We start from the raw sequence: 15,049 nt of genomic DNA, 5'->3' as shown, positions 1-15,049 counted from the left end.
GAACACCAGGGCTTCAGTGTGCAGGGCTGGAATCTCTTCCCTCTGAGCTCCCTGTTAGGATAACAGAGGTTTCTTTGCCGAGTCCTGTGCAAACCTCAAAGCCAGGACCAGGCTCCGGGAGCTTCCCTGAATGGAGCTTTTGTCTGGAGCCTGGGAGCAGAGCCAGCCTGGCCCAGGAGAGCTCACACAGAGGGGCTGGGGGTCCCCACCTCATCCTGGGGGTTTGGGCACCTGAATCCTGCCAGTGCTTCCAGAAATCCCGCTCTGAGCTAAAAGGGGTCTTTGGAAGAGCTGCTGTCACCCCAGGGACACCCTGCTCTGTCGGGGCAGGGAAGGGGGGACAGAGGTGGGCTAGAAATGCTTGGAGAGCCTGCCCCGTGCAGGCAGGAGCAGCGGGGAAAGAGGGAGCAGAGATGGGGTAAAAATGTCATCCCACGGAGATCCCTGCTCCATTGGGACAGGAGATCCTTGGATACCAGGGAAAGAGGGAGCAGAGATGGGGTAAAAATGTCATCCCACGGAGATCCCTGCTCCATTGGGACAGGAGATCCTTGGATACCAGGGAAAGAGGGAGCAGAGATGGGGTAAAAATGTCATCCCGATTGTGCCATCGATCCCCATTTGCTCCCCGTCTGCCTCCTGGGACGAGAGGGATAGGAGAGGAAAGGGAGAAACAGAGATGGGTGTGTAGGAAATTTCATAAGAGGCTATAGACAGCAGGGAAAGGGAGAACAGAGATGGGGTAAAAATTTCATCCCACGGAGATCCTGCTCCATTGGGGCAGGAGATCCTTGGGCACCAGGGAAAAGGGAGAACAGAGATGGGGTAACAATGTCATCCCACGGAGATCCCTGTCCGTTGGGACAGGAGATCTTTGGACAGCAGGGAAGAGGGAGCAGAGATGGGGTAAAAATTTCATCCCATGGAGATCCCTGCTCCGTTGGGACAGGAGATCCTTGGATACCAGGGAAAGAGGAAGGAGGAGTAACAATGTCATCCCATGGAGATCCCTGCTCCATTGGGACAGTAAATCCTTGGATACCAGGGGAAGAGGGAGCAGAGATGGGGTAAAAATGCCATTCCATGGAATTCCTGCTCCATCAGGGCTGGAGATCCTTGGGCACCAGGGGGAGAGGAAGGAGGGGTAAAAACGCTGCCATCACCCCATGGAGACGCCGCTCTGTTCCCCATGGACACCAGGGCAGGAAGGGAGGAGAAATGGGATGGAAACTGGGCAGGGGGTGAGGAGCTGGAGGTGCCAGTGGGAGAAATCCTGGATTGCCCCATCCATGGCCATGCTGGGGGATCCCCAGGAGGGGCACAGCTCTGAGCCCTCGGGCTGTTCTCCACCCCAGCTCCCTGCAAGTGCATTCCCAGCACATTCCCCACTCATCTCGGGGTCCTTCCTGACCTGGATCCCCTTTTCCCACAGCGAGGGCCACCAGGAGAGCCTGGCCCACGAGGGCCCCCTGGTCCCCCAGGAGTGCCAGGAGCTGATGGCATCGATGTGAGTGAGCAGGAACCTGTGCTGGCTGTGGGAGGGAGGGAGGGAGGGGACACGGAGCACAAAGGAGACATTGTGAGTGGCACAGGGCCGGGGGTGGCACTCAGTGCTGTTCCCACTCCTGACTGAGGGCAGACAGAGCAGCCCCAGCTCTGTTTGGGGCTGCACCCCAAATCCAGCTCCATCCACAGCTGGGGAATTGGGGCCTGGATTGGTTTTTGGGGAATGCAGGACAGGGAGGTTGGGGTGCAGTGGGGGATGATTGGGGCAGGGAGCACCCCAGAGGTGAAGGGGGGACCTGGGGGGGGACAGTGACATCCCAGTGGGGTTCCTGCAGAGGGATGTGGTGGGGACTGTGGCTCTGGATCCTCCATGGGCTGTGGGATGGGGGTCTGAACAGAGGGGAGCCCTGTGAGGCAGCAGAAAGTGCCTTTTTTCCAGAATGTGGTGTTATTTTAGTGTTATTTATACCCAGAGCAACCACAGCACTTCAGAAATGCCAGAACAACCCTCACAAAACCCCAGCACAACCCTCACAACATCCCACCAGAAACCCCACAAAAGCCACCTCAGAAACCCCATCAAACCCTCGCAAAATCCCAGTAAAACCCTCACAAAACCCCCAAAAAACCCTCACAAACCCCCCAAAACCCCTCACAAACCCCCCAAACCCCAGTAAAACCCTCACAAAACCCCAAAAAACCCTCCCAAACCCCAGTAAAACCCTCACAAAACCCTAGTACAACCTTCACCAATTACCCCTTACAAAAAAACCCTCCCAAACCCCAATAAAACCCTTCCAAATCCCCCAAAAACCCTCCCAAACCCCAATAAAACCCTTCCAAATCCCCCAAAAACCCTCCCAAACCCCAATAAAACCCTTCCAAATGCCCCAAAGAAACCCTCCCAAACCCCAAAGAAACCCTCCCTAACTCCACTAAAACCCTCCCAAATCCCCAAAACCCTCCACCCTTCCCAACCCCAGCCCCATCCTGCCCTTCCTGTGGGATCCAGCAGCTCCCTCCTGTGCCAGGAGCAGGACAGGGATGGGGGTCCCCAGGCTGGGCTCTGTGGGGTGTCCCCATCCCTTTCCCACCTCTCCCCTTTCCCCAGGGTGACAAAGGCCCTGCAGGATCTGCCGGCTCCCCGGTGAGTCCCCACCCCGTCCTGGCTGATCCCGCTCCTTCCACGGGGCCTCCTTCCCACCTGATCCCAACTTTTCATTTTTTCCAGGGTGTCAAGGGTGAGCCTGGAGCCCCTGGCCCGGATGGACCCCCAGGGAAGCCTGGCATTGATGTGAGAACTGTCCCCTGTCCCCTCCTGGTGTCCCTGTCTGTGGGGTCACAGCAAACTGCTCCTGTCCCCTGGGGACAACGTGCCCAAAGCACCTGGGGGATCCCAAATGAGCTCAGGAAGAGCTTTTGCCACCCTTTTCCACCTTTAGGATCCCAGCAGAGCTCAGGAAGAGCTTCTGCCACTCCTGCCCACCTTGGGGATCCCAAAAGAGCTTCTGCCACCCTCTCCCACCTTGGGGATCCCAAAAGAGCTTCTGCCACCCTCTCCCACCTTGGGGATCCCAAAAGAGCTTGGGAATTGCTTCTTCCACCCCTTCCCACCTCTGGAATCCCAGCAGAGCTCCTCTTGTTTCCCCCAGAATAAATCTGAAGCAATTCCCCACTTCCTTGGCACCCGTAAGGTGGCACCGGTGACTTTGCCACTGTCCCCTCCTTGGCACGGCCTGGCAGAGGTGGTGGCAGGAAGGGGACGGTGCTGCCACCTCACCCTGCCTGTCCCCAGGTCCCCTGGGGGTGTGATGGGTGCCTGGGGAGGTTTGGGTGGGTTCCTGCCCCATCCCAGGGATAAAACCTGGATCAGGGATGGGTGGAGCTGCCCACGTGTCCCTGCCAGGGCTGGATGTACCCAGGGTGTGGGTGAGGGTCCCTGCAGGGCGTCCCTGTGCCGTGAAATTCCTGATGGATTCAACCCAGCAAGAACTCCTGGCTGGGGAGGAGAAGGAATGGGAATAACTTGCTGGATCTCTTCCCTTGCAGGGCCTGACGGGAGCCAAAGGGGAGCCAGGAGCCACCGGCAGGCCAGGAACCAAAGTGAGTGAGGGGCAGCCCTGGGCTCCTCATGCCCAGGATCCCACCTGCCCAAATTCCCACCTTCCCAAATTCTCACCTTCCCAAATTCCCACCTGCCCAAATTCCCACCTTCCCAAATTCTCACCTGCCCAAATTCTCACCTTCCCAAATTTTCACCTTCCCAAATTCCCACCTTCCCAAGCTCCCTCATTCCCAGGCTCCCACCTTCTCAGGCTCCAACTTCCCAGATTTCCAGCTTTTCAAGGATCCCACCTTCCCAAATTTCCCACCTTTCCAATTTCCCATCTTCCCAAATTTCCACCTTTTCAAGGATCCCACCTTCCCAATTTCCCACTTTCCCAAATTTCCACCTTCCCAAATTCGTACCTTCCCAAATTCCCTCATTCCCAGGCTTCCACTTTCCCAAATTTCCACCTTCCCAATTTCCCACCTTCCCAAGCTCCCACCTTCCCAGGCTCCCCTTTCCCCCCCAGCCCCAGTCTGGGGCCACCCCATCCCTCTGGAAGGGATCCATGGATGCAGGAACTGCCTGATGGAATTCCTGGCCCTGAGGCTGCATCCAGGGAGGGGGAATTGGAGCAGCTGCCAGAGCAGATCCTCCTTTTCCAGCTCCTGACTCTCCCCTTGTGTCCTGGCAGGGCCAGCCCGGACTCCCAGGGCCACCAGGGCTCCCTGTGAGTATCTGCTGCTCCCATGGGTGGGGTGGGCACCCCCCAAGTCCCCCCTGCTCCATCCTCAGTGGTGGGGTGGGAATTGCTCTCCTTGGGGCAGGAATTCCGGAGGATTTGAGGGAATTTGAACCAATTGTAATTTTTTTTCTTGTCGCAGGGTCCTTCACTGCCAGGACCCCCCGTAAGTGCCACACTGGGGCTGGGATGGGTGACCTGGGGTCCTGCTTGGAATTGTGCAGGAGGAGCTCAAACCTCAGCACCCCCAGAGGGGAGGAATCAGGATGGGACCTCTCTCATTCCCTGAATTTCTCTCCCTTCTCCCTAAGGGGCTTCCAGGCCAGGTTGGACTTCCCGGGGAGATCGGAGTGCTGGGACCCAAGGTGAGGAGTCAGGAGGGGACAGGGAAGAACCTCCCCTCCATCCACCAGGAGCTGCTTCTGTGCCCTCCAGGGCTCCTGGGAGGATCAGGGATGATCCTGGAACGTGGGAATGCCCTTGGTGCCATCACCCTGGGCATGTCCCCATTCCTGCTGGGACATCCTGGCTCTCCACCTCCCCTCTCATCCCAAATTCTCCTTTCCTGGCCTTCTTTCCTAGGGTGACCCTGGACCTGATGGCCCCAGGGGTCCCCCAGGCCCTCCAGGGAAGCCTGTGAGTATCCCCCAGCCCCCTCCAGGAGGGAGAAGCTTCCCCAGGCTCATCCTGGGGACTGGGGCTGGAATTTGGGCTCTGGCTCTCACCTCCCACCCCACTCCTTGTTCCCTGCTCCTGTGAAACCATCCTGATGTAAAATCCTGGAATGCTGATGGCTTCCTTCCCTGCAGGGACTCCCAGGACACCTCCAAGGCCTGGAAGGCAGCGCTGATTTCCTGGTGAGAGCTGCCATGACCTTGTCCCCTGCTGTGACCAGGGTGTCCCCGTGTCCCCTCTCCCTCCCTCTCTTCCCGGGCTTCTCCTGGTCATTCCCAACTCATCCTTGTCCTCCCTCTCCTCCCAGTGTCCCACCAGCTGCCCCCCAGGTCCCAAAGGCCCCCAGGGACTGCAGGGACTGAAGGTAAGGAAGTCCTGGAGATGCCATGGGGGGGAAAAACGGGAATTGTCACCTCCAGGATGTGGTGGAGTGAAGGATCCTGCTCTGGATCTCTGGAGCACCACGACAGGGAGGCCTGGAGGAAAGGTCCCAGTGGGTCCCCAGCCCCTTCCTGCGGGTGGCACCCTGTGCCAAAGCCCCAACCACAGCTCAGGATGTCACCTGTGGGATTCTGAAACCCCCCAAAATGTCCCCAGTGGGATTTTGAGCCCATTCCATGCCACCTGTGGGATTCTGAACCCCCCCTAAAATGTTCCCAGTGGGATTTTGAGCTCCCCCTCGTCAGAGTCACCAGTAGAATTCTGAGCCCTTCATTGTCACCTGTGGGAGCCCCTCAATGTCCCCATTGGGATTCTGAGCCCCTCAATGTCCCCGTTGGCATTCTGAGCCCCCCAATGTCCCCATTGGGATTCTGAGCCCCTCAATGTCCCCATTGGGATTCTGAGCCCCTCAATGTCCCCATGGGGATTCTGAGTCCCTCAATGTTCCTGTTGGGATTCTGAGTCCCCCAATGTTCCTATTGGGATTCTGAGCCCCCCAATGTTCCTATTGGGATTCTGAGCCCCCCAATGTTCCTATTGGGATTCTGAGCCCCCCAATGTTCCTATTGGGATTCTGAGCCCCCCAATGTCCCCATGGGGATTCTGAGCCCCCAGTGTCCCCATTGGGATTCTGAGCCCCCCAATGTTCCTATTGGGATTCTGAGCCCCTCAATGTCCCCATTGGGATTCTGAGCCCCCCAGTGTCCCCATGGGGATTCTGAGTCCCCCAATGTCACCTGTGGGACTCTGAGTCCCACCATGTCCCCAGTGGGCACCCCAGGGTGGGATGTGGTGGCAGGGGGGGCTCTGTGGGACGTGACCACCAGGATGGTGCCACCACCCTGCAGCTCTGCCAGGGATTTTCCTCACGGATTTCCTCTCTCCCCCCACAGGGACACAGAGGCCGCCCCGGCGCCCTCGGAGAGCCCGGCAAGCAGGGAGAGCTGGTGAGTGCTCCAGCAGGATCCCAGCAGATCCCAGGTGGATCCCAGCAGGATCTTGGCAGGATCTCAGCCAGATCCCAGCAGGTCTCCCAGCAGGATCTTAGCAAGATCCCAGCAGGATCCCCAGCAGATCCCAGTCAGATCTCAGCTGGATCCCAGGAGGATCTCAACGGGATCTCAGCAGGATCTCAGACAGATCCCAGCAGGATCTCAGACAGATCCCAGCAGGATCCCAGCAGGATCCAGGTGTGGCCGTCCCTGTGGGGCTGGACCCAGGGAAGGAGTTCTGGGAAGGGAAAGGAAGAAGGGAGGAAAGAGGACAATGGAAAATGTGGGAATGGAAGAGCAGAGTGGCCTTCCCAGGGTGGCTTCCTGGGCAGGGCCACCTGTCCCCATCCCCTGCTGGGTGCCAGGTGGGGACTGTGGTGTCCCCAGGCTGCTTTGTGTCCCCTCTCCCTCCAACATTCCCTTTTCTCTGCATTCCCAGGGCCCCAAGGGGGACGTTGGTGCCTCTGGAGAACAAGGAGTCCCAGGCCCTCCGGTAAATCCTTCATTCCTCTTTTCTTCTGTCCCCCAAGTGCTGCAGGATCTGGGGGTGGCCTCTTTGTCCTTGTCCCCTGACACCAGGGAGGTGACACCGGCCTGTCCCTGCTCCCAGCACTGGGACTGGAGCAAAGCTTCCATCCCATCCCTCTCCCAGCCATGGATGCCACCACCTCTCCCTCTGGAGAGCCCCATGGGCACCTGGGCTGTTCCCAGGGATAATTTGGGATAAATCCCTGCTGTCCCTCGAGTCCCCCTTGCCCCGAGGGGGAATTAAAGCCACAGGAACTCTCAAAGCACTTTGAAGATGAAAAACAATTACTGGGCTGAGCCCTCCAGGCCAGGAAAGGGCAGAACTGCTTTGAAGCCAAGAGCTCTGGCCCAGGGAAGTGGCTGCAGTTTGGGCCCTCTGGAGTTATGGAACTGACAGCTGGAAAAGCACCTGCTGGGGGGCTCTGGAATTAGGAGGGACTGGAATTCCTCGTGTTTGGATTCCCAGTGTCAGGTTTTGCCGTAATTGCTGCTTCCCCCTGGGCTGGGTTTTTTTTTTTCCAGCTGAATTTGCTGTGATTTCTTTCCCTGCAGGGACCTCAGGGCCTCAGGGGGTATCCTGGCATGGCAGGACCCAAGGGTGAGACGGTGAGTGCGGGTGGCATCCCCTGGCTCCGGGCTCCAGATGCCACCAGGATCATTCCCAGCAGCATCTCTCCGTGCTGAGCCATCTCAGGGGTGCAGGGATGGGTTGGGATGGGAATTGACCTTTCCCTGCTCTCTTTCCAGGGCCCTGCTGGCTACAAGGGCATGGTCGGGAGCATCGGAGCCGCCGGGCGGCCGGTGGGTGCCCCCTCCCTCAGCCCTGGTGCTCTGGGCTCCCACTTTGCCCTGCTCAATCCTCGTCTTCCTCTCTCCTCCAGGGCAGGGAAGGCCCCAGGGGACCACCTGGGAGCCCTGGTGACAAGGGAGAGCTGGTAGGTGACCCCCCCAGTGCCAGTGTCCCCTATTCCCCAGCTTGGCACCGTTCCCACATGGAAAGGGCTCTGCCCCAATGCCCTCGAGGGGCATCTCCACCTCCCAGCTCTGTCCCCTGCACCAGCAGGACACTGACACTTGTCCCCTCCTGCTCTAGGGTGGCCGTGGCATCAGGGGACCCCAGGGTGACATCGGCCCCAAGGGGGAGAATGTGAGTACAGCTGGTGGCACCTGTGCCCTGCCTGGGCACGAGTCCCCTGTCCCTGGCTGTGCCAGTGTGTGTCCTTGTCCCCTCCAGCACACACACCTGGAATGTTCCTTTCCCTCCCCACACTTTTTTGTCCCCACCGTGAGCCTTTGAGTCCCTTCGAGGTGTCCCATGAGTGCCTCTTGTCCCTTTTCAGGGTCTCCCGGGCATCGATGGCAAGGATGGCACCCCAGGGATCCCAGGAGTGAAGGTGAGGGAATGCCACCCGCTGGGAATAACGGGAATGGCAAAGGGAACAATGTCCCTTGGCATGGCACCTTCTGGCCACGTGCCCAGGGCACTGTCCCCCCTCGGGCAGGAGCCCCTTGCCCACCTGTGGGCACCCCATTCCTGGTGACACCCCCTCTGTCCCTCGCAGGGTGGCACAGGACAGGCCGGACGGCCGGGAACGCCGGGACACCGGGGACAAGCTGTGAGTGCAGGACCCCCCAGCCTGTCCCCTGAGGGGTGACAGCCATCTGCCAGGGGTGCCAGGGCCAGCACCCCGAGGGGACACTGACTGTGCCAGGGGTGACACCCTGAGGGGACACTGAGCTGTGCCCAGGGGTGACACCCTGAGGGGACACTGAGCTGTGGCCAGGGGTGACACCCTGAGGGGACACTGAGCTGTGCCAGGGCCAGCACCCCGAGGGGACACTGAGCTGTGGCCAGGGGTGACACCCTGAGGGGACACTGAGCTGTGCCAGGGCCAGCACCCCGAGGGGACACTGAGCTGTGCCCAGGGGTTGATCCAGACTTTGTTCCCTTAGGGATTGCCAGGCCAGCCAGGAAGCAAAGGTGGCCCAGGTGACAAGGTGGGTGACGCCTCTGAGCATCCACCCCGTGGCTCTTGTCCCCTCCCTCTCCCCACTGTCCCCCCGTGTCCCCTCTGACCCCCCTCTCTCTCCCTTCACAGGGTGAATCAGGTCCTCGGGGCCACCCCGGTGTCACCGGTGCCCCAGGGCAGCTGGTAAGTACCGAGATGTCACCGTGTCCCTCTCGGGGACAGCCTCGGGGCTGAGCTCTCTCTTTTTCCCTTTTATTTCTTTTCCTGCGAGCTAAAGGCAGAATCGGGCACTTCATCTTCATCCCCCCCTGCTCCTCCGGGACCCCCTGCTCCTGTCACCACCCTGCGGTGGTGACAAGGACAGGGCCAGCCCTCCCTCGGGGAAGGACAAGGAGCACACCACGACAGTCAATCCCATCTTCTGTGGGATTTTCTCTCCCGTTTTTAGGGCGAGCCCGGACCTCGGGGTGAGCAGGGCCCGCAGGGTGTCCCCGGGCCAAAGGTGAGTTGGGGACACTGTGGGGGTGGCCGGGCCAAGGGGAGGTGGCCCTGACTCTGCTCCTTTCCCGGCTCTCTGCAGGGTGACAGGGGCGAGCGTGGCCTCGTGGGGCCGCCTGGGGAGCAGGGCAGAGCGGTGAGTTGTCCCCAAAGCCGGTGAGTTGTCCCCAAAGTTGGGCTGGGACATGGGGAATGCTCTGAGTTGTCCCCAAAGCCACTCTGGGACACGGGGAATGCTCTGAGTTGTCCCCAAAGCCACTCTGTGACACGGGGAATGCTCTGAGTTGTCCCCAAAGCCACTCTGTGACACAGGATATGCTCTGAGGTGTCCCCAAAGCCACTCTGGGACACGGGGAATGCTCTGAGATGTCCCCAAAGCCACTCTGGGACACGGGGAATGCTCTGAGTTGTCCCCAAAGCCACTCTGGGACACGGGGAATGCTCTGAGATGTCCCCAAAGCCACTCTGGGATATTGAGAATGCTCTGAGATGTCCCCAAAGCCACTCTGGGACACAGGGAATGCTCTGAGATGTCCCCAAAGCCACTCTGGGACACGGGGAATGCTCTGAGATGTCCCCAAAGCCACTCTGGGACACGGGAATGCTCTGAGATGTCCCCAAAGCCACTCTGGGACACGGGGAATGCTCTGAGTTGTCCCCAAAGCCACTCTGGGACACGGGGAATGCTCTGAGGTGTCCCCAAAGCCACTCTGGGATATTGGGAATGCTCAGCCCCCGGATGGGGGTTCCAAGGCTGGCTTTGGGATCAGTGGGGCACAGCCAGACCTCCCCCTTTGATGCTGGGGTCAGTCCCATGCCTGTCCTGCTGCTGAGGGATTAGGGAATAGCTCAGGGATTAATGGGACCCCAGCTGGGACAGGAATTTCCTCCCATCCCAGGAGAGCCCAGCCCCTCTCCAGAGCTTTCCTGCACTGGAAAAACAGCCCAAAACTGATTTTGGGTGCTTTTCCTGGGGACAGGAATCCATTCCTGGAAGATCACTGCTCTGGGCATGGCTTCTCCAGGGTTTTGTGCCTGTGTCCCCTCAGAGCTGGGATTTAGGGAAGGTTGGGGTGCTGGGATCAGCTGGGGGATGGGGAGCTGCCTGTGCACTTCACTGCCTTGGGGACAACTCCCTGCTGGGTAATCTTTCCATTTTCTCCTCTCACTCATTCTCCCACATTCCTTGGATTTCCAGGGGCCAAAGGGTGAGCAGGGCCCACCAGGCATCCCAGGAGCCCAAGGCTTGCCTGGAGTCAAAGGAGACAAGGTGACAGCTCTGGGGACAGCAGGGTGGCTTCTCGGGGACTCTGCTCTGAGCTGGGCTGATCCCAGTTTTTCCTTTTCCCAGGGCTCTCCAGGGAAAACTGGCCCCAAAGGCAGCACTGTGAGTACATCCCAGGCTGGGATTAACAGAGCTGGGATTAACAGAGCTGGGATTAACAGAGCTGGGTTTAACACTGCCTCTAGGCACCTTCTCCATGAATTCCCCCCTCATCCCAGAGAGGGAATGTTTCCTTTGGGAATGTTCCCTTCTCTCCTTGCCTTCCCTTTAGGGAGATCCAGGTGTCCACGGCCTGGCAGGACTCAAGGGAGAGAAGGTGGGTGCTTCCAGAAGATTCCTGGGAATGCTGCGGGATCCCTTCCCATGCTGGGGGATCCTGCCTGGCATTAAATCCCAGCTCCAGCCCTAAATCCCTGCTGTCTCCTCATCGCCTTTCCGTGTCCTCTGTCCCCAGGGGGAGTCAGGAGAGCCAGGACCCAAGGGACAGGTGAGTGAGGGGGGATTTGGGACCGAGGGGGCCCCACAACTTGGGGGGATTTGTGGGATCCTCAGCTGGAGCCTCCCTGCTGAGGTGCTGAGGGAATATTTTCCCTGGAGATGGGAGCCAGTGACCACAGTCAGCCCTGGATTCAGGCTCAGCTCCTCTTTGGGGTTAAACCCTGGATTCAGGCTCAGTTCTGGGCTCAGAACCTGATTCAGGCTAAGCCCCAGTTTTGGGATCCAGTCCTAGATTCAAATTCAGCCCCAGTTTTTGGGATCCAACCCTGGATTCAGCCCCAGCCCCAATTTTTGTGATTCAGCCCTGGATTGAACTCCAGCCCCATTTGGGAATCCAGCCCCAATTTTTGGAATCCAGCCCCAATTTTGGGATCCAGCCCTGGGTTCACCACCAGCCCTGCCTGTGGTTTTTGGGACATTTTGGGCTCTCGGGGTGCAGCCCCCGTGCTCAGCACCTCCTGAGCCCCTCACACCCCTCTCCCTCCATCCCTCCTCCAGCAAGGCATCCAGGGAGACCTCGGCTTTCCCGGCCCCACGGGGGATGCAGGAGCACCGGGAATTCGGGGCTATCCCGGCCCGCCCGGCCCGCGGGGGCTGGTGGGGGAGCGCGGAGTGCCGGGAATGCCGGGCCCGCGGGGCACAGCCGTGAGTATCCCGATCCCACAGCCCTCCTCATCCTCCCTGCTCGGCAGGAATTGCCTCTCAGCCCTCCTCATCCTCCCTGCTCGGCAGGAATTGCCTCTCAGCCCTCCTCATCCTCCCTGCTCGGCAGGAATTGCCTCTCAGCCCTCCTCATCCTCCCTGCTCGGCAGGAATTGCCTCTCCTTCCCACCCAACTCCTCTGGGACCACGCTGCTGTTCCATTCGGGATCCCACCTTCCTGGGGAGGAATTCTGTCTTTCCCACTGTGTATGGCATCCAAAAACTTTCCTTATATAAATCAGCCAGCAGCAGGGATTTGTAGGGTTGGGATTTTTCCCTAAAAACCTCATTTTGGACTCAAATGCCATGAGAGGGATGCACTGAGCGTGGAGCACTTCCCATGGGACAGAACGGGGAAGAGCAGCGTGGGAAGGTGACCTGGGATGCAGGGAGGGGATGGGGATTGGGATTTGGGCTGGGAAGGGCTCTGGGAGGGGACAGAAGGAGCGAAATTCCCTTCCTGGCAGGGCCGGGACGCTGGGGACCAGCACATCGTGGACGTGGTGCTGAAGATGCTGCAAGGTGAGGGTGGAGCGGGGCCACCACATCCCATGGATCCCATGGATCCCTTCTCATGGATCCAGTGGATCCCACCCCATGGATCCTTTCTCATGGATCCCTTCCCATAGATCCTATCCCATGGATCCCATCCTGTGGATCCCACCCCATGGATCCCACCCTATAGTTCCCACTGATCCCTTCCCATGGATCCCACCCCATGGATCCCATCCCATGGATCCCTTCCCATGGATCCCATCCCATGGATCCCACCCTATAGTTCCCATGGATCCCACCCCATGGATCCCACCCCATGGATCCCACCCTATAGTTCCCACGGTTCCCATCCCATGGATCCCATCCTCTGAATCCCATCCCATGGATCCCATCCCGGCCCCTCTCTGCCCCACAGAGCAGCTGGCAGAGGTGGCTGTGAGCGCCAAGAGAGCTGCCCTGGGCGGGGTCGGGGCCATGGGACCCCCCGGTCCCCCCGGCCCCCCAGGGCCACCCGGTGATCAGGGTCCCCACGGCCCCATGGGACCCCGAGGTGTCCCCGGAATCCTGGGAGCTGCTGGGCAGATCGGCAACGTCGGACCCAAAGGTGGGTGGTGGTGGCACGGTGCCAGGCGCAAACCCTCCTGGGGTGGCACTGCCACGCTTGTCCCCGTCCCTGATCGCCCGTCCGGGGTTTCCATGGAGTCCTTCCCTCCTTTTTGTACCCACAGGGAAGAGAGGAGAGAAGGGCGAGCGGGGAGAGGTTGGCCGTGGGCACCCGGGAATGCCGGGTCCTCCAGGGATCCCAGGTGAGACCAGGTGTCCCCAGCACTGACACGGCCAGGTGGCCTTTGTCACCTTGGGGTGGTGAGCCCAGCGGTGGCTGGGGACCTTCTGATCCGTCCCACAAAACCTGCTCAGGTTTATCCCAAAAAAACTGCCCAGGCTCATCCCATAAATGTGCCCAGATCCCTCCCACAAAAACTGCCCAGGTTCATCCCACAAAACCTGTCCAGGTTCATCCCATAAATGTGCTCAGGTTTATCCCACAAAACCTGTCCAGGCTCATCCTCTAAATCTTCCCAGGTTCATCCCACAAAACCTGTCCAGGTTCATCCCATAAATGTGCTCCGGTTTATCCCACAAAAACTGCCCAGGTTCATCCCATAAATGTGCACAGGTTTATCCCACAAAAACTGCCCAGGCTCATCCTGTAAATCTGCTCAAATTTATTCCACAAAACCTGCCCAGAATCCTCCCACAAAACGGGCCCAAGTTCATCCCATAAAACCTGCACAAGCTCATCCCACAAAACCTCAACTTCATCCCTATTTCTGAGGGAAAAATCCCTATTATTTCTCAGGGAAAAAAAAATCCCTATTTCTCAGGGGAAAAAAAAAATCCCTATTTCTGAGGGGAAAGACCCTATTTCTCATAGGAAAATACCTATAATTTCTCAGAGAAAAATCCCTGTTATTTCTGAGGAGAGAATCCCTATTTCTGAGGGGAAAAAAATCCCTATTTCTGAGGGAAAAAAATCCCTATTTCAGAGGGGAAAAATCCCTATTTCTGAGGGGAAAATTCCTATTTCTGAGGGGAAAGACCCTATATCTGAGGGGGAAAATCCCTGTATCTGAGGGAAAAACATACTCATATCTGAGGGAAATAATCCCTATATCTGAGGGAAAAAAACCTCTATTTCTGAGGGGAAAATCCCTATTTCTGAGGGAAAAAAATTTCCCTATTTCTGAGGGGAAAAAAAACCCTATTTCTGAGGGGAAAAAAACCCTATTTCTGAGGGGAAAAAAACCCTATTTCTGAGGGGAAAGACCCTATTTCTCATAGGAAAATACCTATCATTTTGCAGAGAAAAATCCCTATTATTACTGAGGAGAAAATCCCTATTTCTGAGGGAAAAAAAATCCCTATTTCTGAGGGGAAAAATCCCTATTTCTGAGGGGAAAAAAAAATCCCTATCTGAGGGAAAAATCCCTATTTCTGAGGGGAAAGACCCTATATCTGAGGGGGAAAATCCCTATCTGAGGGAAAAAACCCTCATATCGAGGGAAAAAAATCCCTATATCTGAGGGGGGAAATCCCTATTTCTGAGGGAAAAAACCCTATTTCTGAGGGGAAAATCCCTATTTCTGAGGGAAAAATCCGTATTTCTGAGGGGAAAATCCCTATTTCTTAGGGGAAAATTCCTATTTCCGAGGGAAAAAAAAATCCCTATATCTGAGGGGGGAAATCCCTATTTCTGAGGGAAAAATCCGTTTCGAGGGAAATCCTATTTCTGAGGAGATGAGGGGAAATCCCTATTTCTGAGGGGAAATCCTATTCCGAGGGAAAAAAATCCTATATCTGAGGGGGAATCCCATTTGAGGGAAAATCGTACCTGAGGAATCGATCTGAGGAGAATCCCATTGAGGGAAAATCCCTATTATTTCTCACCACCCTACCTTTCCAGGTCTCCCGGGCATCCCCGGCCACGCTCAGGACGGCAAGGCGGGCGAGCGGGGCCAGCCGGGCTCCCCGGGCGAGGCGGGCCGGCCGGGCTCGCCGGGCCCCGCGGGCCTGCCGGGCTTCTGCGAGCCGGCCGCCTGCCTGGCAGCCTCGGCCTACGCCGCAGCCCGCCTGACGGAGCCGGGCAGCGTCAAGGGCCCCTCGTTCTGA

At 58.1% G+C, this 15,049-nt stretch overlaps 2 protein-coding genes across 2 annotated transcripts in view; one reads left to right on the top strand and one right to left on the bottom strand.

Moving 5' to 3' along the window:
• Window positions 1–597, bottom strand: part of SMAP2 (small ArfGAP2) — a 6,686-nt gene extending 6,089 nt beyond the window's left edge. The window contains exon 1 of the mRNA XM_050983151.1: window positions 520–597. Within this exon, the coding sequence (XP_050839108.1) occupies window positions 520–597 (78 nt within the window). The remainder of the gene's footprint in view (window positions 1–519) is intronic.
• A 393-nt stretch (window positions 598–990) lies between these two features.
• COL9A2 (collagen type IX alpha 2 chain) lies at window positions 991–15,049 on the top strand. Its single transcript, XM_050983150.1, has 32 exons — window positions 991–1,026; window positions 1,433–1,507; window positions 2,618–2,653; window positions 2,738–2,800; window positions 3,556–3,609; window positions 4,248–4,283; window positions 4,438–4,461; window positions 4,607–4,660; window positions 4,878–4,931; window positions 5,105–5,152; window positions 5,278–5,334; window positions 6,305–6,358; window positions 6,843–6,896; window positions 7,484–7,537; window positions 7,679–7,732; window positions 7,813–7,866; window positions 8,025–8,078; window positions 8,272–8,325; window positions 8,494–8,547; window positions 8,885–8,929; window positions 9,031–9,084; window positions 9,350–9,403; window positions 9,482–9,535; window positions 10,598–10,669; window positions 10,751–10,786; window positions 10,956–11,000; window positions 11,139–11,171; window positions 11,681–11,827; window positions 12,352–12,406; window positions 12,795–12,983; window positions 13,108–13,185; window positions 14,844–15,049. The coding sequence occupies exons 1-32, from the start codon at window positions 991–993 to the stop codon at window positions 15,047–15,049; spliced, it is 2,037 nt and encodes a 678-aa protein (XP_050839107.1).

The sequence above is a fragment of the Serinus canaria genome, chromosome 23 (genome assembly GCF_022539315.1).
Source record: "Serinus canaria isolate serCan28SL12 chromosome 23, serCan2020, whole genome shotgun sequence".
In the NCBI taxonomy this organism is placed as follows: domain Eukaryota; kingdom Metazoa; phylum Chordata; class Aves; order Passeriformes; family Fringillidae; genus Serinus; species Serinus canaria.
Note: the sequence above shows the minus strand (reverse complement) of the source record. Positions and strands in the feature narration are given on the sequence as shown.

Coding starts and splice junctions, on each gene's coding strand:
- COL9A2 (XM_050983150.1), top strand. CDS start 991: ATGTCATCCCATGGAGATCCCTGCTCCATTGGGACA. Junction 2,654..2,737: donor CAGGATCTGCCGGCTCCCCG/GTGAGTCCCCAC, acceptor CATTTTTTCCAG/GGTGTCAAGGGTGAGCCTGG. Junction 4,661..4,877: donor TCGGAGTGCTGGGACCCAAG/GTGAGGAGTCAG, acceptor CTTCTTTCCTAG/GGTGACCCTGGACCTGATGG.